The sequence below is a fragment of the Jaculus jaculus genome, chromosome 9, assembly GCF_020740685.1.
Source record: "Jaculus jaculus isolate mJacJac1 chromosome 9, mJacJac1.mat.Y.cur, whole genome shotgun sequence".
Taxonomy (NCBI): domain Eukaryota; kingdom Metazoa; phylum Chordata; class Mammalia; order Rodentia; family Dipodidae; genus Jaculus; species Jaculus jaculus.
Window position 1 is genome coordinate 100,711,258 of NC_059110.1, and position 23,990 is coordinate 100,735,247.

The following is a 23,990-nucleotide window of genomic DNA, read 5'->3' on the forward strand; positions in this document are numbered from 1 at the left end:
AAAGGTGTGCACCACCACGCCCGGCGCTCCAGAGCACTTTTGTATCAATTAGGTATTGCAAAAATTCAGTGCTATCACATGCTTCACTCTACTGACAGTATCAAAGCCCAGAATAAAAGAGAGCATGATGAACAAGCATGTGCTTTTGTGAAACTGAGGGACAGTGGTTCACACTGATAACCCCAGCACTTGGTGGCTTAAGGCAGGAGGATTAAAAGTTCAAGGCCAGTCTTGGCTACAAAGCAAGTTCCAGGGCCTACTTGAGCTATATGGCAAGTTCCTATTTAAAAAAAAAAAAAAAAAAAGGACTGGAGACGTACGTAGCTCAGCAAAAAGAGGTAACAGTGCTTAACAGAGCTCGAGGGTCTGATCCCCACCACACACACACACACACACACACACAAATTCTTTGACAGAGAATCTTCTATTGCTTTTCTGCGGTGGCTTTCCAGAGGCTTTCAGGTGCTGGCTAACTGGCAGCATGTCTCCCGGGCCAGTGCATTCAACTTCCTTACTCCATGCTCACTTTATTCACTTTCCTCCCGAGGTGCTTCGCATCTCTCCTGTCTTTCTTACTTTACTAGCCTTTTAGGTTTCTCTATAGAATGTCTTCGTTGTTGCCATTAACCTCTACAGATTCTTTTTGGAAGCAAGCAAGATAAACAAGATTTCATTATCATGCTATCAGGGATCTTTAGCAATCAACAATCACTAATATTCTATTCTTACTGTTTATAAATTATTACTTTGTTTAAAATATAAGAGTTAGCTCACAAAATAATGTGAATTCAATTTTGCTTTTAAACTTTCTCTGAGCATTTCTGATGAGTCAAGCACTGTATTGGGTAACTTTAAATTTGATACCACTCTTCAAGAGATTGCTGCTCAATGGTTGAAAGTGCTTGCTTGCAAAACCTGACAGTTGATTTCCCAGGATGCAGATTCACAAAGTGGCACATGCATCTGGGGTTGTTTGCAATGGCAAGAGGCCCTGGCATATCCATACCCTCTCTCAAATCAATAAGTAACAATTTATTTGCTGGGCATGATGGTACATGCCTTTAGTCCCAGCACTTGGGAGGGTGAGGTAGGAGAGGAGGATCATTGTGAGTTCAAGGCCAGCTTGGAGCTACAAAGTGAGCTGCAGGTTAGCCTGGGCTGGAGTGAGGCCCTGCCTTGGAACAATAAACAAAAACAATGGGTGCCATTGGGCACATCCACTCAAGAGATTCTAGATATAACCCTGGGTCCAAATCTGGTGCCCCGACACAAACGAATTCAGGCAGTCTACTTCCAAACAGTTTTGTTTTCTGTGTAAGGGGAATATAAGACTGGCTTACAGGGTTGTGGTGATAATTTAGAGAAATAATATATGTAAAGTATTTGGCATACAAATAACTACTTAGTATCTATTGGCAAAACAAGAACTTTAGCATGTTAAAAAATAGTAATCCAGAAAACACATAAACCTTTAGAAAAGGTATTGATTGCTTACCTCAATTTTTTTGTTCAAATCTTTACATTCCTGTACTAAACAATCTCTGGTTCCATAGAATAAATAAACAGCCTATGAAAAATGGACAAAAAACATGACATTTAAACAGTATCACAAACCCTGCAAACATTAAGAAACAAGACACTAGGGGCTGGAGACATGAGTCAGTGGTTTAGGTGCTTGCCTGCAAAGCCGAAGGACTTGAGTTTGACTCCCAAGTACTTACGTAAAGCTAGATGCATAAAGTGGCGCATGTGTCTGGAGTTTGCTTGCAGTGGCAGGAACACTTGGTATGCCCATTCTCTCTCTATCTGCTTCTTTCTCACAGGGAGAGGGAGGCAAGGAGGGAGGAAGGGAGGGAGGGATGGAGGAAGGCAGACACTATAGCAAAGCTCCTTGCCCCGCCTGTTGGATGGTGTTTCCTGAGTGGACTAGGACCAGATGGACAGAGGGTGCCACAGGGGATGCTTCTCCTATGCAATCACCTTTGGGCTTTTCATTGTCACGTCTCATCATGTTATGCTACTTACAGCCGAAGAGTTCCGTACGGACTGTGGCACAACAGATGAATCCACACTGAGCTAAGTCCCCAACTTCCCCCCTTTAAAAGCAGTTACTTATTTTGTATGTGTGTACAGCGTGTGGTGTATGCTGTGTATGTGTGCATGTGAAGGCCAGAGAACATTGGGCGCCCTTCTTTACTGCTAACCAGCCAAATCCCTTGAGACAGTGTCTCTCCTTCAACCTGGAGCTGCCCCGCTTTCTGTCAGTGAGCCCCCAGTACTGCCACACTCAGGTTTTTAAAAAAATATTTTTATGTATTGATTTGCGTGTGAGAGAGGCATGCACACACACCGAGAGAGATGAGTATGGGAATGCCAGGACCTCTTGCCATTGCAAACAAACTCCAAATACATACATCACTTTGCGCATCTGGCTTTACCTGGGCACTGGGGAATGGAACCCAGGCTGTTAAGCCTTACAAGGCTCAGCCTTATATATATATTTAATGGCAAGGTCTAAGTCTCTGTGTAGCCTTAGGCTGGTCTCAAACTCACTGCAATCCTCCTAACTTAGCCTTCCTGTACTGGGACTAAAGGCATGCACCACCATGCCTGGCCACGCTCACTCTTTTTTTTTTTTTTTTTCCTGAGGTAGGGTTTCACTTTAGCTCAGGCTGACCTGGAATTCACCATGTAGTCTCAGGGTGGCCTTGAACTCATGGTGATCCTCCTATCTCTGCCTCCTGAGTGCTGGGATTAAAAGCGTGTACCACCATGCCCGGCCATGCTCACATTTTACAGTTTTTTTGAGGTAGGGTCTTGCTCTAGCCCAGGCTTACCTGAGGTTCACTATGTGTCTCAGGATCCTCCTATCTTGGACTCCTGAGTGTTGGCTTGCAGGCGTACACTCCCACGCCCAGCAATGCTCAGCTTTTTACATGGGCTCTAGGGAGTGGACTCCGGCACTCTCAGGTCCTTATCCTTAAATGGAAAACACTTTTAAGTGTTGTGCCATTTCCCTAGTCCCCTTTTCTGTCTTTTTCTTCTTCTTAGTTTTTTGAGGTAGAGTTTCACTCTAGCCTAGGCTGACTTGGAAATATCTTGGAATTCACTATGAAGTCTCAGGGTGGCCTTGAACCCACCTCAATCCTCCTACCTTGCTCTCCCAAGTGCTGGGGTTAAAGGTGTGTGCCACCACACCCGGCCTCTTGTCATTTAAGAAATATATTTAGTGCAGTTAAAGGCACATGCAGAGCCTGGTTCAATTCCCCAGTATCCGTGCATGTGAATTAAAAAAATATGTTTATTTGCAAGGGGAGAGAGAGAGAATATGAATGAATGAATGAACGAGAATAGGCCTATCAGGGTATCCATAAGCTACAAACTCCAGATGCATGTGCCACTTTATGCATCTGGCTTTACATGGGTAATGGAGAATTGAACCCATGTTATTAGGCTTTGCAGGAAAGCACCTTAACTGCTGGGCCAAATCTCCAGCCCCTGAAAATTAAAAAATATATATATTAGGTTTTTTTGAGGTATGGCCCTGCTCTAGGCCAGGCTGACCTGGGAATTCACTATGTAGTCTTAGGGTGTTCTCAAACTAATAGCAATCCTCCTACCTCTGCCTTTGGAGTGCTGGGATTAAAGGTGTGTGCCTCCATGCCTGATTAGGAAATATTTTATTCATTAGCCAGATGCACAAAGTAGTGCATGCAGTGGCTAGAGGCTCTGGAGCACCTATATTTTATCTCTGCTTGTCAACAAATCAATTAAAACAGTTATTTATTTATTAGTAGAAAGGGAGGGAGGTGGGGGGAGGGGGAAAGAATGGATGCACCAGGGTCACTTGCCACTGCAAATGAATTCCAGATGCATGTGCCACCTTGTGCATCTAGCTTTAGGAAAGTACTAGGGAATCAAATCCAGGCCGTCAGGCTTTGCAAGCAAGTTCCTGTAACCAGTGAGCCACCGCTCCAGCTCTGCCTCTTTGAAGGGGCAAGAGGTCCAATCCTCGTGTGCCCATACTCACTCTCTCTCAAGTAAATAAATACACATGGGCTGGAGAGATGGCTTAGTAGTTAAGGTGCTTGCCGGCAAAGCCAAAAGACCCAGGTGTGATTCTCTGATATGCAAGAACGCCGGATGCACAAGGTAGAGCATGCGTCTGGAGAGTTTGCAGTGGCTGCAGTCCCTGTGTGCCCTTTATCTCTCCATCTGCTCTGCCTCTTTCTCTCTCACCTAAGTAAATAAGTAAATAAAATATTTAAAAAATAGAAATATTTATGGAGGATACCATATGTGGAAGCTAGAAAATTCTTATTTTTCCAAGTACTTCAAATTACTTAAAAGAAAACACAGATGAAGCCAGGCATGGTGGCACATGCCTTTAATACCAGCACTTGGGAGGCAGAGGTAGGAGAGTCAGTGAGTTCAAGGACAACCTGAGACTACACAGCGAATTCAGGTCAGCCTGGGCTAGAGTGAGACCCTATCTCAACAACAACAACAACAACAAAAAACCCCACAGAAAATGCAGAATCATAAATCTAGGAAACATTTTATAATTAACTTTGAATGCAGAAAGGTTGAGAGAAGTACTGAGAGGCTGTTAGTTACCAACTGTGTCAACAGCAATCCTTCTGGCTTTAGAAACCTTGTTAATAAAAGGCAACAATTACAAAATTTGCAATCTTTGTAAAACAGAACCAATGATACAACTGTTTTATATGCATTTTTCACAGTCAAAAGTCATTTGGGGCTGGAGAGATTGCCTAGTGGTTCAGGAGCTTGCCTATGAATCCTAAGAACTCATGTTTGAATCCCCAGGTCCCATGCAGCCGGATGCACAGAGACACAACGCACACAATGTTGCACACATGCACGGGGGGGGGGGTTTGTTCACAGTGGCTGAAGGCCCTGGTGTGCCCATTCTCTCCCCCCCTCCCTCTTTCTCTCTCTCAAAATAAGTAATTTTTTAAGTCATTAAAAAAAAAAAAAACAACTGCAAAACAAGGGTAGTATACTTCCCAGTGAGTTGCTGGACAGAGAAGCCTCTGATGCTCCCAAAATAATAGAGGCTGTCGTCAGTGGTCTTAGCTGCCCACCAGAACTAGATCCTACTGCTAAAGGCATCACATGTTTTGGCTGTAGGACACTAAGAAATAAAGCTAGAAGGGAGCTGGAAGCCTCCTTCCTGCTGACTAGCTGTCACAGAGCTTGAAAGTGCTATGCAGCCTTTTGGGGGAGAAAAGTCATCAATGGTCTTAACCAGCATTGAGCCCTGCTACACAACTGGTCAGCCAGGCACAATGTGGCAACTGGTACAATGGTTGCATGTCTGTTATGGAGTAAACCAATGGGTCTCTGATTTGACCTGAGGTCTGCTCCACAGGAGGGACACTTGCCTGATGCTGTAAACCGGGTCAAAGCCTATGTTGGGAAGGTCATAAATCACAGAGGGAAAGGTACTACTGTTGTTTGGCTAGATTATGCCCAGTAAAGTGTCCTCTAAATATGTTTATGCACATATATTAGTGATGCTCTCACTTTTGGTTAGAGAAGCTTCCCTTTTCAGATGATGGTGATTGATAGGGAGCCTCAAAACTCATCAAAAACGCTAAGAAGTAACAGCTGAGTTTAAGCACTAAATGAGACATCTCCATCACACACTCCAAGGGTCAGGGACCATTGCAGAAGAGATGGTGGAAAGAATGTAAAAATGAGGAGGAATGCCTTGGCAATGCTGTCTTCCAGATATAAAGTGGCCACTGCACCTTACAGTGGCTGATGCTACCTACCTACACAAGATCTGCAAATAGGAGGAAAAAATGACATCAAAAAAGATGAGGAACTAGTTTGAAAGAAAGTTGTTCAGTGAAGGGGTCAGGGGTAGGGAAGCAAAGGACAGTGGTAGGAGGGAATTAATATCAGGATACATTATATATATGTATGGAGGTTGTCAATACAAAGTTAAAAAAATATAAAGAATTAAGACAGGAAAAATGAAAAAAAAAAAAAACAAACAAACCCACAAACCCTCAAACAAAACTTCCATGAAAGGAATTAGCTGTGCTGGGAACCAGAGCAGTGCCCTTGGCTAACAGCCGTGGTAAACAAGCTGCTCCTTTCGCTGGCCAACAACTTCACCAAAAATTTGTTTTTCCTAAAATTTCTTTCAGATATTAGCTGCCATTCAAAAATATTTTATATTCTTTTATTTATTTGACAGAGAAAGAGGGAGACAGTGAGAGAATGGGCACGCCAGGGCCTCCAGCCACGTGTGCCCCCTTGTGCATCTGGCTAGCGTGGGCCTGGGTCCTTTGGCCTTGCAGGCAAATGCCTTAACTGCTAAGCCATTCCACCAGCCATAGCAATCATTTAAGACATGCTATCACATATTCCATGCAGTGTCTATTCCAGCTTCAAATTTTAAAAATTTGGTTTACAATTAGTAAAATACATTTACGGAGTTGACCTGAAATTCTATACAAAAGACAAGTAAATTTTTCCATAAGTTAGTTCAGTGCTAAATATAATTGAACTATTGATTTTTACTGTACCTTCGGTGATAAGCAGGAAATGTTATTTTATCCAACACACCTTATTAAGAATTCTGCTAGAAAACAGAGATGGAGCCTTCTCACGATGAGCATGAAAATTGAGAGCCATCAGAGCATCGGGTCCAACAGAAAAGTAGTTGTTCATCGTGAATTCCTGTCAGGGAAGGCATAAGCAACCAATGATGCTTCAGACCTATGTGCATCTTACTTTGATGTTTTTGAAATATGAATATCTGGTACTGAGAGTTCTGTTGGCTAAAGTTTCCGGCTGGTAACTATGAACATGAATCCCACATTCCCTTTCTGCTCACTGTTCTGCACCTCAGACCTGAGCACCTGCAAAGGCTCTGCTTTTCGCAGAGGCTCTGGACGCCTCCGTCCTCACCGCATGTGCCTCGCGCCTTTCGTCCAGCTCTGGCTCTGTGGGTCTGTTCTGGCTCTCACTTAACCGCGTCTTTTCCCAAGGTAGCCTAGTCTTCAACATGTCTAGCTTTGTCCTCGTTCCTGAGCTTTAGAGCCTGAACCTCCAGCTTCTGGCTCAGTACCTGTCATCTGGTTGACATGTCCCAACTACCCATACCTTAAACTCCTTAATTTTACTTATTTTGGTTAATATCCTTTCCATATACCCAATCATAAAAATTAGAAGTTTAGTGGCACTATGTATTTACTCTCTTTCCAAGGTGTGATCGTCCTAACTAAAGCATTTCTAAATGGTCCTCATCCTCAAGTTCCCCTTATTTATTTTCTTGTATGGGCATGCAAGTAATTGGCACACAATTGTGGGGTCAGGGGTATAGAAAAGTGGTAGAGTACTTGTCCAGCATAGGTGAGGTACTGGGTTTGATCCCCAGTACAGCAAACAAAAACAATAGTAAAATACTGATCTATAATCTCTGGGCCATTTACTATTTGTTAAGCATGCTTCACCTCGGTGTGTACAGAAAGTCTACTGTTAATCCAAATTAACCTGACCTGCTGGCGCAGAGCATTTAAGCTTGAGTCCAGCTAGGCGCCTGGGGATGTGGCACAGCATTCTCCCAGCATGCAACAGACTCAAGAGTTTGATCCCTAAAACTCCAAAGCGGAACAGAAACAAAAAACCACCATAAAAAAATAAAAGCAAAACCAGTACAATTCATTGAGTGAGGCAGAGACACTGGCCTTTCTTTTGTAATTAGCTCCCTGGAGATACTAGGTCTCTGTATCCTACTTCAGGGGGAATCTTGTGCAATGGAGATAGGTGCACATCTGCTAAAAGTACTTACAAATGAAGCATAACAACGCACCTTGAGTTTTCTTAAGTTGTAGTATCCTTTATTTGTTACCTGCACTTTCCATCTACAAAACAGAAGTTAAAAAAATTAGCACTTTTAAAAGCTCAACCACCCCCATCCTCTAGATACGTATACATTTTAAGTTTTTCTACTAAAACAGCACTTGAGAAAATAACCACTTTTAAGTATGAAAAATTTGGGAAAGAACCCAGCATAATTTGTAACTATGAACCATTTTAAATAACAAAATACTAGCATTTATATATGTACAACATAATACTTTACATTTAATTTTATTTTTGGTTTATTTATACTTAGTTTCACTCTGCAGCCCAGGTGGGTCTGAAGTTCACTTTGCAGACCACACTGGCCTCCTGGTTCAGCTTTCTAAGTGACAGGATTACAGGTGTGAGCCACTGGGCCTGGGAAATCAGTTTTTTTTTTCCGAGGTAGGGTTTCACTCTAGCTCAGGCTGACCTGGAATTCTCCATGTAGTCTCAGGGTGGCCTCAAACTCATGGTGATCCTCCTATCTCTGCCTCCCGAGTGCTGGGATTAAAGGCGTGCACCACCATGCCCGGTTTCACATTGAATTTTATAGCTATACAAATCTTTATTTACAAACAAAGTAATATTCCCAAGGGTCAAGAAATAAACTTTTTGGCAAAGTGGAACTTACCGATCTAGTTTGATGCCATCTGCTTCCATTACATTTCTTAACACCTGTGCAACTGGGATTTCTCCAGCATAACCTGTACCCCAACCCAGTGTGTTGGACAGATCATTGCCTGTTCCCAGAGGCAAGACTGCAACCTGTGGAATGTATTTTTCTTGTCCCTAGAATACAGAAGATGTATTTCAGATTTTTCTCTTTAGACTCTTTGTAGCACATATTACTTTCTAAAATTCAAATCCAAAGCAATCAAGATATAAATGTAAAAGTGTACATTACACTAACTGCTTAGTCCTAATATCTAAGTTTTGCTTATCCAAATTGGCTATGTCTTCTTTTTTTGGCATTGCTGGGATCAGTCCCCCCACAGGCTGGGTGGGTGCTTCACCACTAAGCCATCGCCTTAGCCCCCACATGACAGTTCTTAAAGCAGATACCTTTATCTTCATTTCGTCAATTGCATCCAGGACCCAGCCCACAGTCCCATCTCCTCCACACACAAGGACTCGAACTGAATAGTAGGGAAGAAGAGTACAAAGTTGTAGGGCTTTGATTGGTGGAGTTTTAGTTACATCAAACACCTAAAAATGAAAAAAGAAAAATTAACGTTTTATGTTTATTATTATTTATTTTTTATTATATTGTTTGATGTCCAAAGTAGGGTTTTGCTGTACTCAGGCTGTTCTGGAATTCACTATGTAGTCCCAGGCTGGCCTTGACCTCACCACGATCTTCTTACCTCTGCCTTTTGTGTGCTGGGATTAAAGGCTTGCGCCATCACACCCAGCTAAGAAAAGTTATTTTTACCCAATATGTCTTTTATTGGAGGACAATTTCCTTCTAGATGAGCAGAGGTTAAGTAACAATGCTGTGTATTTACCTTAAGAACTGGCCAGACACCTTGCCAGGCTTTATATTCACTGTGGTTCACCCCAACAGACCTATGAAGCAGGAATCAGCTTCATTCTACAGACCAGGAAAGCAGTCTGTTAGTCTACAGATTAGCTGGACAGAAGGGCCCAGCTTCCTCCCCACTTTACTGGCACTGAATTCCTTTTTTTTTTTTTTTTTTTTTTTTTTGAGGTAGGGTCTCACTCTAGCTCAGGCTGACCTGGAATTCACTATGGAGTCTCAGGGTGGCCTCGAACTCATGGCGATCCTCCTACCTCTGCCTCCCAAGTGCTGGGATTAAAGGCGTGGCCAACACGCCTGGCTCATGTATAATCTTAAGGCACAACCTTTTTTCTTTATTAGTTTAAAAATCAAGGCATAGGGCTAGAGAGATGGCTCAGCAGTTAAAGGCATTAACTTACAAAACTTGCAGGCCCAGAATCAATTCCCTAGTGCCCATGTAAAGCCAGATACACAAAGTAGCACATGCTCCTACAGTCTGTTTGCAGTGGCAAGAGGCCCTGACATAACTACTGTCTCTCTGCTTGAAAATATATATTTTTAAAAAACTCAGCCAGGTGTGGTGGCGCACACCTTTAATCCCAGCACTTGAGAGGCAGAGGTAGGAGGATCCCCATGAGTTCGAGGACACCCTGAGACTATAGTGAATTCCAGCTCAGCCTGAGCTAGAGTGAGACCCTACCTCAAGAAACAAAACAAAACAACAACAAAAACCTCATTTGAAGTGAACAAGTTGACCATTTTTAGCTTACGCAACTACCACCAGAGTTAATAACTTTTTCCTTTTTCTTTAGTAAGATGCCTCCTTTGCAGTCACTTGCATTTCTAGCCCCAGCCTCAGACAGCCTACTCTCTCTCTACTGATTGCCTTGTGTGGAAAGACCTAGGAAAGCCCCTTCATCCTGGCCTCTTCCATTTACCACAGTGTCTTAAAGTCCATTAATTATATCATTGAAAAGTATTTCATTTTATGAGTCCACACATTTTGTTTATCTAGTCACCAATTGATAGGACAGTTTAACTGTTGACGCTATTATGAATAACGCTCCTCTGAACATTTGCATGTAAGTCTTGTGAGATACATAGCTTCATTTCCCTTAGGTAGATTCCTGGAAGTGAGAGTGAGATGCTGTGGTTACTATCTTACTACATGCATTAAATAATCTGCATGTGTATGAGCATACAAGGGCATCTTGCTGCTATAAAGAACATCAGATACTAGCGACACTTTATGTATCTGGCTTATGTGGGTGGCTTAGGACTTGAACTCCACAAACACCTTTAATCATTGAGCCATCTTCCCAGGCCCTTTACACATATTTGAATGGCTTGATTCTTTTGGGTGTTTATTTTAAGATTTATTTTTATTTATTTATTAGAGAGAGAAGGAGGGGGACAAACAGAGAGGGAGAGAGAGAATGGGTGCACCAGGGCTTTTAGACACTGCAAACAAACTCCAGATGCAAGCGCTACCATGTGCACCTGGCTTATGTGGGACCTGGAGAATTGAACCTGGGTCCTTAGGCTGTGCAGGCAAGCACCTTAACCACTAAGTCATCTCTCCAGCCTCTTTTTTGTGATGATTAAATATATATATATATATATATATATATATATATATATATATATACACACACATAAACTTTTTTATTGATGATAACCTCCACACATACAGACAAAATAATATGATCATAATCCCTTCCCAAATCCCCTTTCTTCTTTTTTTTGGGGGGCAGTTTGAGGTAGGGTCTCACTCTAGATCAGGCTGACCTGGAGTTCACTATGGAGTCTCAGGGTGGCCTCAAACTCATGGCGATCCTCCTACTTCTGCCTCCCAAGTGCTGGGATTAAAGGCGTGTACCACCATGCTCAGCTTCCCTTCTTTCTTCTAACTAGACATTTCTATTTTGACATCATTTTTTTTCCCTTCCTATTATTCAAGTCTTGAGTAGGTCAAGTGAGACACCATGAGGTCACAAATGCCATGATTCTTTTGTAATTATTATTCTTTCCTATAACTAGGCAATTAGTTAATTAAATACCATCAATACTCACTATATTTTAGGAAAAATAAAAAGCTGACAATTAGGAGACATACACAGGCAAGTTTCTTTGTTACTTACCTGGACTGGATTTAAGAGGATCTTAAATTCTCCCAGCAGTCCTTCTCCCATGTTAGTTCCACTACGAGAGTTGGCCAGGATTATTAACGGGGTCCAATGCTTCCCCAACTTAGAGGCTAGCTGTGAAATTAACACAAGGAAAGAAAGGTTTAGTTTATGAGAAATGGCAAACTTGACAGTTTTCATTCCTTGGTAAAAATGGGGTTGTAATTTGCTGAACTAAGAACTATAACAGCACGGAAGATGACCTTATACAGACAAACTTAACAGTCCAGTTAATGGACAATTCTACATTTTTTTTTGGCAAGTTATCTAAGATATGTTTATATTTATTTTAAGAAGGAACTCATTAATAAGGCAGGCCAGGGCTGGGGAGATGATGGCCCAACGGTTAAAAGCCTAACAAGCTTGTGTATGATTCCCCAGTACCTACATAAAGCTAGATACACAAAGCGGTGCATGCACCTGAAGCTCATTTGCGGTGGCAAAGGCCCTAGTGTTTCCCTCCTCACACACTCTCTGTATACACTTGAAAGTAAGTAGTTTCTTAAAAAAATGAGGGCTGGAGAGATGGCTCAGCAGTGAAAGGCACTTACTTGCGATGTCTGACAGCCCAGGCTCAATTCCCCAATAACCATGTGAAGCCAGATGCACAAGGGGGCACATGCATCTGGAGTTCATCCGCAGTGGCAGCAGGCCCTGGTGTGCCTGTTCTCTCCATCTCTCCCTCTCTAAGTGAAAATGTTTTTTTAAAAAGGAGCCATAGGTTAGAGAGATGGATCAGCAGTTAAGGTACTTGCTGCAAAGCCTAAGGACCCAGGTTCAATTCCCCAGTACCCAAATAAAGCCAAATGCACAAGGTATGGAGATTATTGTTATTATTTTTACAGTGGCTTGAGATCCTGGTATACCCATTCTATCTCCCTCTTTCTCTCAAATAAATAAATATGAGGCAGCCATTTCATTGTTAAATTGTTGGTATAAAATTCTGACTTGAGTGGAAAGAAATTTATCAGTAACTCTGATTAACGTTTTAAACTTTGCTTCTAAAGCAATCAACATTATGTATTTTTTAAAATTTTATTTATTGATTTTGAGAGACAGAGAAAGAGAGAGGCAGATGGAGAAAATGGGGCATGCCAGGGCATCTAGCCACTGCAAATGAATTCCAAATGCATGTGCCCCTTGTGCATCTGGCTTATAGGAACATTGGGGAATTGAACCTGGGTCCTTAGGCTTTGCAGGTAAATGCCTTAACTGCTAAGCCATCCCTCCAGCCCGACATTATGTATATTTATTTATTTATTTGAGAGAGTGAGACAGGGAAAGAGGCAGAGAGAGAGAGAGAGAGAGAGAGACAGACAGATAGACAATGGGCCTCCAGACACTGCAAATAAACTCCAGACACATGTGCCACCTTGTGCATCTGGCTTATGTGGGTCCTGGGGAATTGAACCAAGGTCCTTTGGCTTTGCAGGCAAAGGCCTTAACTGCTAAGCCATCTCTCCAACCCATGTGTTCTTACACATAGCCATCTATCCTTACCTGACAGTCTTAGAAGCAGAAGTGTTTCTTGTTGTTGTTGTTGTTTGGTGCCCAGGCTGATCTTGAACTCAAAGCAATCTTACCTCAGTTTCCAGAGCACTGCAGAAGTGTTGTGTCTTATCTGGAGTATTTGCATATACATAATGAGGTATCTGGAGTATTCGCATATACATAACGAGGTATCTCGGGATTGGGCCTAAGTTATTTCTAGTGTGCCCACTTTATTTTGTTGTTTTTAAAATATATTTAATTAATTTATTGATTTGAGCAAAAAAGGGAGAGAGGGAGAGAACAGGCACACTAGGGCCTCTAGCAATTGCAAACAAACTCCAGATGCATGCGCCCCCATTGTGCATCTGACTTACATGGGTCCTGGAGAATTGAACCCAGGATCCTTTGGCTTTGCAGGCAAATGCCTTAATTCTAAGCCATCTCTTCAGCCCCTGTTGTTTTGTTTTTTGAGGTAGGGTCTAGTGCAGGCTGACTTGGAACAATTCACTCTGTGGTCCTAAGCTGGCCTTGAACTGACGGTGATGTTCCTACCTTTGTCTCTCAAGTGCTGCAATTAAAGTCATGTGCCACCATTGCCAGTTTAGTGTGCCTACATTTTGACCACAACCCATCATATGACATCAGGAGTGGGATTCTCTAGTAAAATGTTTGGATTTTCTGTTTTTAAATTTGGGATGCTCAACCTGTAATATTTATGACATTCTAATTCTTTCAACCATTCACAGGATAAATTTTTATCTTTCCCTGATTCCTTGTTTCACCTTCCTTTTTTGGATATATTCTAGTGCAGATTAGTTTGTGAAGCTTCTTGTCTTTGTGGTGGTGGTGGTGGTTTTTCCTGAGCTGGGGTCTCACTCTAGGCCAGGCTTACTCTCTAGTCCCAAGCTTGCCTCGAACTCAGTGATCCACCTATCTTTGCCTCCTGAATGCTAGGAATGAAGACATGGGACATGACATTCAACTTTGTTGCTGTTTTTTTTTTTTTTAAAAAATATTTATTTTATTTATTTATTTGAGAGTGACAGACACAGAAAGAGGCAAACAGAGAGAGAATGGGCGTACCAGGGCCTCCAGCCACTGCAAATGAACTCCAGATGCATGCACCATCTTGTGCATCTGGCTTATGTAGACCCTGGGGAATTGAGCCTTGAACTGCTTCATGGGCAAGTGCTTAACCACTAAACCACATCTCCAGCCCTGTTGCTGGTTTTTGACACAAGGTAGCACCCAAGTTGCCCAGAACTTGTGACATAGCCCAGGCTGACCTTGAATTCTTGAGCCTAATGCCACTACCTCCCAAGTGCTGGTTAAAGGTATATATAACACCATGTCTCACCTTGGGTAAGGATATAAAACCATAATATTTAATATTCTCTGAGTTTTAAGCTTAACTTATTTTATTCCTGATTTTTCTCAAACAAAAAATTATCTTACACATGTTAAACAACTTTTAAGAACTCAACCATATAAGAAAACATAAACTCATTACCATTTCATAATCTGTTTTTTTGTCTTTACGCATCTGATTAATGGAAGTTAAATAACCTGGTGGAATGATGAGGTTTTTAAATTCTCCAAAATCACACTTTTCATTCTTTAAGCTACTTTTCATGCACTCATCATGTACTGTTTTCTGACACCAAATGCACCTAAGAAAAGGAAGAAACAATGTCATTAATTTTAAGCCATGATTTTACTGAATCACAAGCCAAAATTTCTGTCAAAAACTAAAACAGTAATTATGTCACCATTGAGTATAAAATCTGGCAAATGTATCCCTTTAGTTTACTTTAACATTACTTTAATAGTTTCTTAGCTTGAATTTATTACATAGTAGACATTTACAGATATATTCTTCATGAACAAAGTCAGGTTTTATGCGTTAATATTACCTATAGATACACTAGTGCTTTAATTGAAGCACTTCCATGAGGTCTATAGTCTAGCTGCCCACATGTGGCCCTTAAGAGCTCCTCAGGTCCAGTTTGGAAATTTTAAAAAATATATTTTATTTATTTATTTGAGAGAGGGGAAAAAAAGAGGTAGAAAGAGAGAGAGAAAAAGAGAGGGGGGAGGGAGAGGGAGAGAGAGGGAGAGAATGGGTGTGCCAGGGCCTCCAGCCACTGCAAACAAACCCCAGACCCATGCACCCCCTAGTGCGTCTGCCTAACATGGGTCCTGGGGAAATGAACCAGGGTCCTTTGGCTTTGCAGGCAAATGCCTAAACCACTAAGCCATCTCTCCAGCCCAGTTTAGAAATTTTAAAAAAATGTTTATTTATGTATCTATTTGTTTATTGAGAGAAAGAGAAAGAGAATGAGGCAGAAAAACAGAAAGAGAATGGCCATGCCAGGGCCTCTAGCCACTACAAATGAACTCCAGGAACATGAGCTGTCTTGTGCATCTGGCTTACGTGAGTACTGGGGAATCAAACCTGGGTTGTTAGGCTTCAGAAACAAGCACATTAACTGCTAAGCCACCTCTCCAGCCCCTTTGGAAAATTTAAAATTTGTCTTAAGTAAGACAGCCCATTTATTTTAGGCAGCTGATAAACAGTTTACATGTTTGCTTTTGAAATACAGACAGAACAACTTGTGCATTCAGATTTCTCTACATTTTGGGGGCTGGGGTCCACAACAGGCAAGGAATAATGCTTAGGCTGACCTGGAATCCATTGTGTATTCTCAGGATGGCTTAGAACTCACAGCAATTCTCCTACCTCTGTTTCCCAAGTGCTGGGGTTAAAGGTGTGCGCCACCACACTCAGCTTTTAAGATTTAGGATTTCTATTATTATTCTGCTAAGTATTTAATCCACTTTAAGATAAGGCAGATCAGACCAGACAAAAGCAGGTCACAGAAGAATAACAGATATAATTAATTAGAAGAGAAAGAATAAACACTCTTCTGCCTGTATGTTAACACTTGGTCTTCTTTTATAAAGTTTTTTTTTTCCCCTTTCAGATGTTGAGATTTATCAAGGGTCCTATTTATTGTTAAAAAGTAAACTGGGCATGGTGGCACACGCCTTTAACCCCAGCACTGGGAAGGCAGAGGTAGGAGGACCGCTGTGAGTTCCTGGCCACCCTGAGACTACATAGTGAATTCCATGTCAGCCTGAGCTAGAGACCCTACCTCAAAAAAAAAAAAAAAAAAGAGTCAGATGGGGGCTGGAGGGATGGCTTAGCGCTTAAGGCACTTGCCTGCAAAGCCAAAGGACCCAGGTTTGATTCCACAGGACCCATGTCAGCCAGATGCACAAAGGGCACACTGCAGACTCAGTGAGAGAGCTAGATCCCCAGATCAATTAACTCTAAATGAGTGTTTTATCCTTATTTTCCCCCAAATCAATATCAATACAAAAACAAATTGGATTTAGGGAATATGGTGACATGAACTCAGGGTGGCCAATGGGCTAAAGTCCTGCAATAAGGAAGAGGGTCACAACATCTTTCTACTTGTCTGTGACTATCTTGATTTAATCGTATTTTCTGGCATTATTATTATTATTTTTGTTTATCGAGGTAGGGTTTCACTCTAGCCCAAGCTGGCCTGGAATTCACTATATAGTCTATATAGTCCATATAGTCTCAGGGTGGCCTCAAACTCACAGGGCTGAGATTAAAGGCGTGTGCCACCATGCCTGGCTTTGGGATATTTATTAACAGCCCTCCCTTCTGCTCTCAAATGTTTCCCAGTTTGGACAATAAATTGACACCTAAAAAGGAAAACAAAAAAAGTAGTCTTTAGCACACTGCCACAAAACATGCCCAGTTGAGTCTAAAGCCTGAAGGCGTGCACACACCACACAGCCTCTCTCACTGAGTCTGCAGTCACCACCTGCTATCACTCTTTTGAAATGTTTTGTTGTTGACCTGTCTCCAGAGTTCACCAACTTCTTTAAGAATGAGGGCCAGATAGCAGGACCCTCCCCAGTGCTAGATAAAATCCTGACAGGAACAGTCTGATTTGTGCTCAGAGATTCTGCATAGTGATGGTTAAAATAAACCAGTTCAGAACATTGTAGAATGCATACAACTTCAGGACATTGTGCTCTGTTCTCTTGGAAATGATAAACACGTCCTAAATTATACACAGGCAGTTTCTACCATGGATGAGGGCACAGCATACTGGGAACAGACTGTTCTGTAACCTGCAAGAATGAGCTAATGAGGAGATCTAGCATTATATTACAAGCACCCATTGTGTTCACTGGAGGACACAAAATTAAAGGGCATAATACAGTAGTGTTCCTCCAACTTCGGAATTACCTGCAGGGTTCAATACCTCAGTCCAAATTCCTCATTTGGTGGGTTTACAGTGGGGATACAGCCTCCAGGTAAAAAGCAGAGGACAGGGGCTGGAGAGATGGCTTAGCAGTAAAGGCATTTGTCTGAAAGCCAAAGGACCCAGGTTCAATTCCCCAGGACCCATGTTAGCCAGATGTACAAGGTGGCACATACATCTGGAGTTTATTTGCAACAGTTGAAGGTCCTGGCATGCCCAATCTCTCTGTATTTCAAATAAATAGATAAAAATTAAAAAATAAAAACAGAGGACGACCCAGTACATGTGAGCTTCAGATTAACACTGGCATATATCCCGATGACTGTAAATCCTTGGCACTGGGGTGGTAGTTAACTCCTGTACTAACAGCCAATAGCAAGATTACTTCAAGTTTGAGGGCATTTGGGATACACAATGAATGCCAACCCAACCTGGTCTACACAGAGGGATCTTGTTTCAATCCCCCCCAAACCCCCAAATTATTGGCTAGATCTAACAACAGATTCTGAAGTGATATAGACTGTTGGTCTAAGGATCATACTGAGAATTTGAGGTATAATTATGTTATCATCAAAGAAAAATATGAGGAAGGAAAGCTTTTGAAAATGGGCAGTAAGAAAATGGCAAATATCTATATATTTTATCTATTTGTTTGAGTGAATGTGAGGAAGAGGCACAGAGAGACAGAGAGAATGGGGTCACCAGGGCCTCTAGCCACTGCAAACAAACTTTACATGCATGTGCCACCTTGTGCCATCTGGTTTTATGTGGGTCCTGGGGAATAGAACCTGGGTCCTTTGGCTTTGCTGGCAAGTGCCTTAACTGCTGAGCCATCTCCAGCCTAAAATCTGAATGATTTTAAAGCCAAGCAGGGGCTTTATTAGATTTTGTAGTTTTAGATCATTCAAATGGAGTACCAGAAGCACCATGATCATCTATGAAAGAGTATTTAAAACAGTTATTTATGGAAACCATTCTTACCCTCATTTCAATTCTGCACACAAAGGGAAAGAATTATAGCAATACTTAATTCACTGTGAAATTATTATACTATCAAAACTCACTGATAAAGATGAAAGAGAGGTCACACAAAAGGAAACCAGAATTTTAAAGATACCAAATAAAAATGAATGGCTATAAAACTGCAGTTCTCTAAAACATATTATTTTGAAAATTTATTAAATCTAAATCTGACATTTAAAGTAAGATTTAAGATTGTGATGGCGAGGTAATATGATGGAGAATGGAATTTCAAAGGATAAAGTGTGGGGGGGGAGGGAGGGAATTAACATGGGATTTTTTTATAATCATGGAAAATGCTAATAAAAATTAAAAATAAATAAATAAATAAAAACCTAAAAAAAATAAAGTAAGATTTAAAAACAGCTGGGTATGGTGGCATACACCTTTAATCCCATCACTTGGGAGGCAGAGGTAGGAGGATTGCCATGAGTTTGAGGCCATCCTGAGACTCCATAGTGAACTGAATTCCAGGTCAGCCTTGCTAAAGTAGGACTCTACCTCAAAAAATCAAAAATGATTTAAAAAACAGAGGGAGCTGGAGTTAAGTGGAGCAGTTAAGTGTTCTTCCTGCACAAGCATGAAGGCCTGATTGGGGGCAGGGGTCCTGAAACTGCAGGAGTTCGAATCGCCGAGGGAGCAGAGACTCAACAAGCTATAAAGAACTCCGGCTCAAAGCAAGGCTCAGAAGAGCAATGGAGGGACGGCAGGTCCAATCCCCTTAGGCCACGTGGTGACTTGAATTGGGTTCCATAAACTCATGTGTTTTGAGCGCTTAGTCCCCAGCAGACAGCAACTTGGGAGGTGGAGCCTTGCTGGAGGAGGTCTGTGGTGGAGGTTGGACTTTCCAGAGCTTGGCTCACTCTGCTGCTGCTGTTTCCACCTGCTGTGGCACAGGTGATGCTCTGCCTCTGTTCATGCCATGCTTTCCTTGCCATCATGGCGCTTCCCCTCTGGACTAAGCAAAAATAGCTACTTTTTTTATTCTATAAGCTACTTTTAGTCAGGTGTTTTGTTCCAATGACAAGGTAGCTACAACAGGTGGGGACCTCCCACTGCAGGTCCAAGAACGGGGAGCTGCACCACACCATACACACTCACACACGCACACAAAAAGGAAGGTCAAAGTTCGGATCCTCAGAACTGAGGTAGTCAGACGGTAGTTCAGGCATCGGTAATCCCAGTGCACTTACAGCAAGAGGGAGGGGAGACAGCAGAAGCCCAGAGCTCCAAGGCCACTGGCTAATGCCGCATCAATCCTGCTTGCTCAAACAAGGTGGAGGATGGGGACTGACACTTGAGGTTGTCCCCTGACTACACGCACGCTGTGGTACCTATGAACCTGCCTTCACATAACCAAGAACACACACACATCATATACACACAATTAAAAAAAAAAAGATTTAAAAACAGACCAAGTGTGGTGGTGCACCCCTTTAACCCCAGCACCCAGGAGGCTAAGGTAGAAGGACTGCTGTGAGTTCGAGGCCACTCAGCCACTCTGAGACTACATAGTGAATTCCAGGTCAGCCTGGGCTAGAGTGAAAAACCTTGAAAAACCAAAAGATTTAAAAACCAGTATTGACAAAATAGTCTTCATGATATTATAAGAAATTTTATTTCTGAGAAGAAAAAAAAAAGCTTCTTGCCAGTAAAAGCTTTCAACTTCAGCTCTTAAATGTATTCTAGAGCCTTTCTAGTTGTCTGGAATAAAAACCCATGACACGGTGATGTGTGGGTATTAGAAATACTGGAAACCAGTCCTAAGCTGCCTTCAGTTTCTCAGCTGTGAAACGAGAAGGGATGATCTGCACAGCACCGCCTCTCTCCATCAGCGTTTAACACGGCACCTTCCTCAGACTATCGACAACACCAATGTGCTGCTGCGGTTCAGCGTGTTTGCAGAAGCCATCATGAGTTTTCCCAGGTCACTTATCTAAGATGCTACAGTCCTGAAAGACCTGACAAAACAAACATGCCTTTGAGTGGCTTTTAAATTTTAATTTTTTTTAATGAGAGAGAAAATTGGGGTGTCAGAGTCTCTAGTCACTGCAATGGGACTCCAGACAAGTGTGCCGCCTCGTGCACCTGTGTCACTTTGTGTGTCTGGCTTACACAGATTCTGGGGGTTGACCCTGGGTCCTTAGGCTTTGTGGGCAAGCATCTTAACTGCTAAGCCATCTCTCCAGCTGGCTTTAAAATTTTTTTATTCGTGTGTGTTGAGTGCAGGAGGGGGAAAGAGGGCAACTGTTCCTGTCAGCCCTTACCTTTTGAAGCAGACTTCCTCTGTACTATTTGCTGTGCTGGTCACCAGTGAAATGTCTGAGAAATTCTCCTGTCTCCACCTCCCATCTCACTATCAGCATTGGGGTGCTGGGATTACAGAAGCCTTCACCACGGCTTTTTTCTTTTTTTTTTACTTGGAGTGTGGGTATTGATCTCAGGGACTCCTGATTGAGCAGCCAGAGATTTTATCCACTGAGCCATAAACTTTATTTCACTAACAACCATACTAGCAAATTTAAAGTGGGGTTGGAGAGATGGCTGTGCTTAAAGGTGCTGCTTGCTTGCAACGCCTGACAGCCCAGGTTCAATTTCCCAGTAACCACCCAAAACCAGATTCACAAAGTGGCACACGCGTCTCAAGTTCATTTACAGTGGCAGGAGGCCCTGGCACACCTATACTCACTCTCCTCTCTCTCTCAAATAAAGAAATGAAAATATTTTAAAAACGAGAAAAAGAAATTTAAAGCGATGCTTTGGAATGAATGACACTTGTTTTCCTAGTGCAAAAACCGAAAAATCAATCTGTTTTGTGACTAAAAGGAAGCTCCTCCGTGCATAATTTTTCCTTACGTCAAATGGGGAGCTAGGCACCCAGTGGCAACGAACCAGGAAGCACATTAAGAGACCTCTGCATGACAATTAAGAACCCCAATTTATCACCCCCAAAGGGCAGGCAGGCTGAGGAGTGGAGGCTCCAATGAGACATCTCTAGCAAGCTTCCCACAGAGCCACTGTATTCTGCCCAACACCCGGGGATGGGGTGGGGATGGGTGGGTGGGTGGGTGGGAGAGGACTGTGGGTGCGTGGTGGAGGCCGGGTGCTCAGATGAGGTCAGGCCTGTGCACGCACCGTGGGGCAAGCGCGATTGCCCCACCCCCCACCGAAGGCCCCTACCTGTAATCGCAGAGCTTGGGCTGACTGCCGCACTGCTGCTTGCAGAGCGCGCAGTAAGTGCACAGGGGCACGTTGCCGCGGATCCAGTGGTGGGGCATGGCGTCGGGGGCCTTGACGTCGCTCTTGAGCATGATCTCCTTGCACGGGAAGCGTCGGTCGGCTCTCTTGAGGCAGCCCTCGTCGACGCGCAGCCCGCAGCAGTCGCAGAAGGCTCCCTGCAGGATGTGCTGCGCGCACACGCAGCAGTAGGTGGGCTGGCTGAACAGGTCCGTGTCGCGCCACCCGTGCTGGCTCTGGCGGAAGATGTCCCTGCGGTGCAGCTGGCGGCGCGAGCGCTGCAGGCTGCACCACAAGGTGATGAACACGGGCAGCAGCACCGAGCACAGCGTCCACAGGACCAGGTGCCCGTCGGCCAGCAGGCTCTGCGCGGGCGGGCCCGAGGCCGGCCGTCTCTCCGCATCCATCTTCTCCGGGACAGCCCCCCCAACCCCGTCCCCCGCCGCCCCTCCGCAACGGGATGTACTGGGAAGACAGCCAGCAAGTGCGAGCGGGTCCAGCCCGGCCCCCGCCGCGGAGATCCGGGACGGGGCCGGCGCCCCGCAGGTGTCTCCGGCTCACCTCGTCGGCCCGCGCGCCCGCGGGCTCCGTCCACCCCGCAGGCCCGGTGACCCGCTGCCCGCCACTGCGTGCACAACGGCCGGCCGCCCGGGCCCCGCCCTTCTCGCGAGGCCTCACCCCGTGAGCACCACCCCCCGCACCCCGCGCCCCACCCCGGCTTCCGTCACCGCGCGGGGCCGGCGTGCGGACCCAGGGATGCGCGTGCGCTCGCGCGGTGGGCACGCGCGCGTGGTGCCGGCCGCGGCCGGGCGCGGGTGGGCGGGGCCTACGGCGCGGCGTCCCCGGGGCTGGGCGGGGACTCAGGAGGGGCGTCGCGGGCTCGGGGGCGGGGCCAACGCGGCGAAGGCTTCCCCTTATCACAGGCGATCGTGGGAGGGGCGGGGCTTAACAAAGTCTGGGGCGGAGCAACCATGGGGATGTTAGGTGGGTGGTCGAGCGTCATAAATTTGTAATCGCAGGACGTTCTGTTATCAGTGATTTACAGCACGTGACCTTCGGCCTGATTTTTTTTTTTCCCCTGCCCCTCCCACACACCCCATCCTCATTGGTGTAGGTGGTTTTCTTTGCAAAGTGGGACATGGCACAAGTCAAAAACTGGTTGATGTCACAGCGCTCTTGCACTTACTTAGTCGTGCTACGCGCCCAGCCTTCTTTTTTTTTTTAATGTTTTGTTTATTTTTCTTTATTTATTTGAAAGTGACAGAGAGACCAAGAGGCAGAGACAGAGAGAGAGGGAGAGAGAATGGGCGCGCCAGGGCCTCCAGCTACTGCAAACGAACTCACCAAGCGTGCGCCCCCTTGTGCATCTGGCTAATGTGGGTTCTGAGGAATCGAGACTCGAACCGGGGTCCTTAGGCTTCAACAGGCAAGCGCTTAACTGCTAAGCCATCTCTCCAGCCCACGCCCAGCCTTCTTGTTGACATTAATCACACAAATACTGGCTGATCGCTTACCATGTGCCAGTTACTTGTGCAGGAAATCCCAGCTCTCACGGGTGACAGGCCAGGTGAAACATCCCTAACAAGAGTTAGTTACCGACTCTGCTGTAACAGTTTACCACGCCTTAGATCACTTTGTTCCACTTAGGTCATCCAGGTGAATTGCAGTTTTAAGCCATGTTGACATTGTTGCTGCTGGAAACTTGCCCTGAGGAATCTTGCTAAAATGCAGACTCTGGGCTGGACCACTGCTTCCCTTTCTCAAGAAAGAGGCCTAAGAATCTGCTTTTCGTTTTTCTTTATTTGAGAGAGAGAGAATGGGTGCACCAGGGCCTCCAGCCTCTGCAAACAAACTCCAGACGCATGCGCCACCTTGTGCATCTGGCTTAGGTGGGTCCTGGGGAATGGAACCTGGGTTCTTTGGCTTTGCAGGCAAGTGCCATAGTCGCTAAGCCATCTCTTCAGACCTTCTTTTCTTTTTTTTTCTTTCCTTTTTTCTTTCTCTTCCCTCCCTCCCTCCCTCCTTCTTGCTCTGTCTCCCACTCCTCCCTCTCTCATGTTTTTGAAAGAGTCTCATTTCTGTAGCCCTGGCTGGCTTAGAACTCACTATGTAGACCAGGCTGGCCTTGAGCTTTTGGTGATTCTTTTGCCTCTGTCTGCCTAGTGCTGAGATTACAGACATGTTCCACCATGCCTGCCTGTGAGATTCTGAATTTGTGTATGTGTGCCCATGCCTTTGTGCATGTACAAAGGTGCCTGTGTGAGCAGGTACACATGCATATATGTGTGCACACACACACATGTAGAGACCAGAGGAGAACCTCAGTGTCCGCAAGCAGTGTCCACC

The 23,990-nt window shown here is 44.1% G+C and overlaps 1 protein-coding gene across 1 annotated transcript in view; it reads right to left on the reverse strand.

Moving 5' to 3' along the window:
- The window catches only part of Dgke (diacylglycerol kinase epsilon), a 28,355-nt gene extending 6,304 nt beyond the window's left edge, over positions 1–22,051 (reverse strand). The window contains exons 1-8 of the mRNA XM_004669977.3: positions 21,588–22,051; positions 14,591–14,750; positions 11,545–11,664; positions 8,947–9,090; positions 8,516–8,673; positions 7,850–7,901; positions 6,601–6,714; positions 1,496–1,567 (exon numbers count right to left, since the gene is read on the reverse strand). Coding sequence (XP_004670034.1) covers positions 1,496–1,567; positions 6,601–6,714; positions 7,850–7,901; positions 8,516–8,673; positions 8,947–9,090; positions 11,545–11,664; positions 14,591–14,750; positions 21,588–22,051 — 1,284 coding nt within the window. The remainder of the gene's footprint in view (positions 1–1,495; positions 1,568–6,600; positions 6,715–7,849; positions 7,902–8,515; positions 8,674–8,946; positions 9,091–11,544; positions 11,665–14,590; positions 14,751–21,587) is intronic.
- Between the last annotated feature and the right edge of the window lie 1,939 nt (positions 22,052–23,990).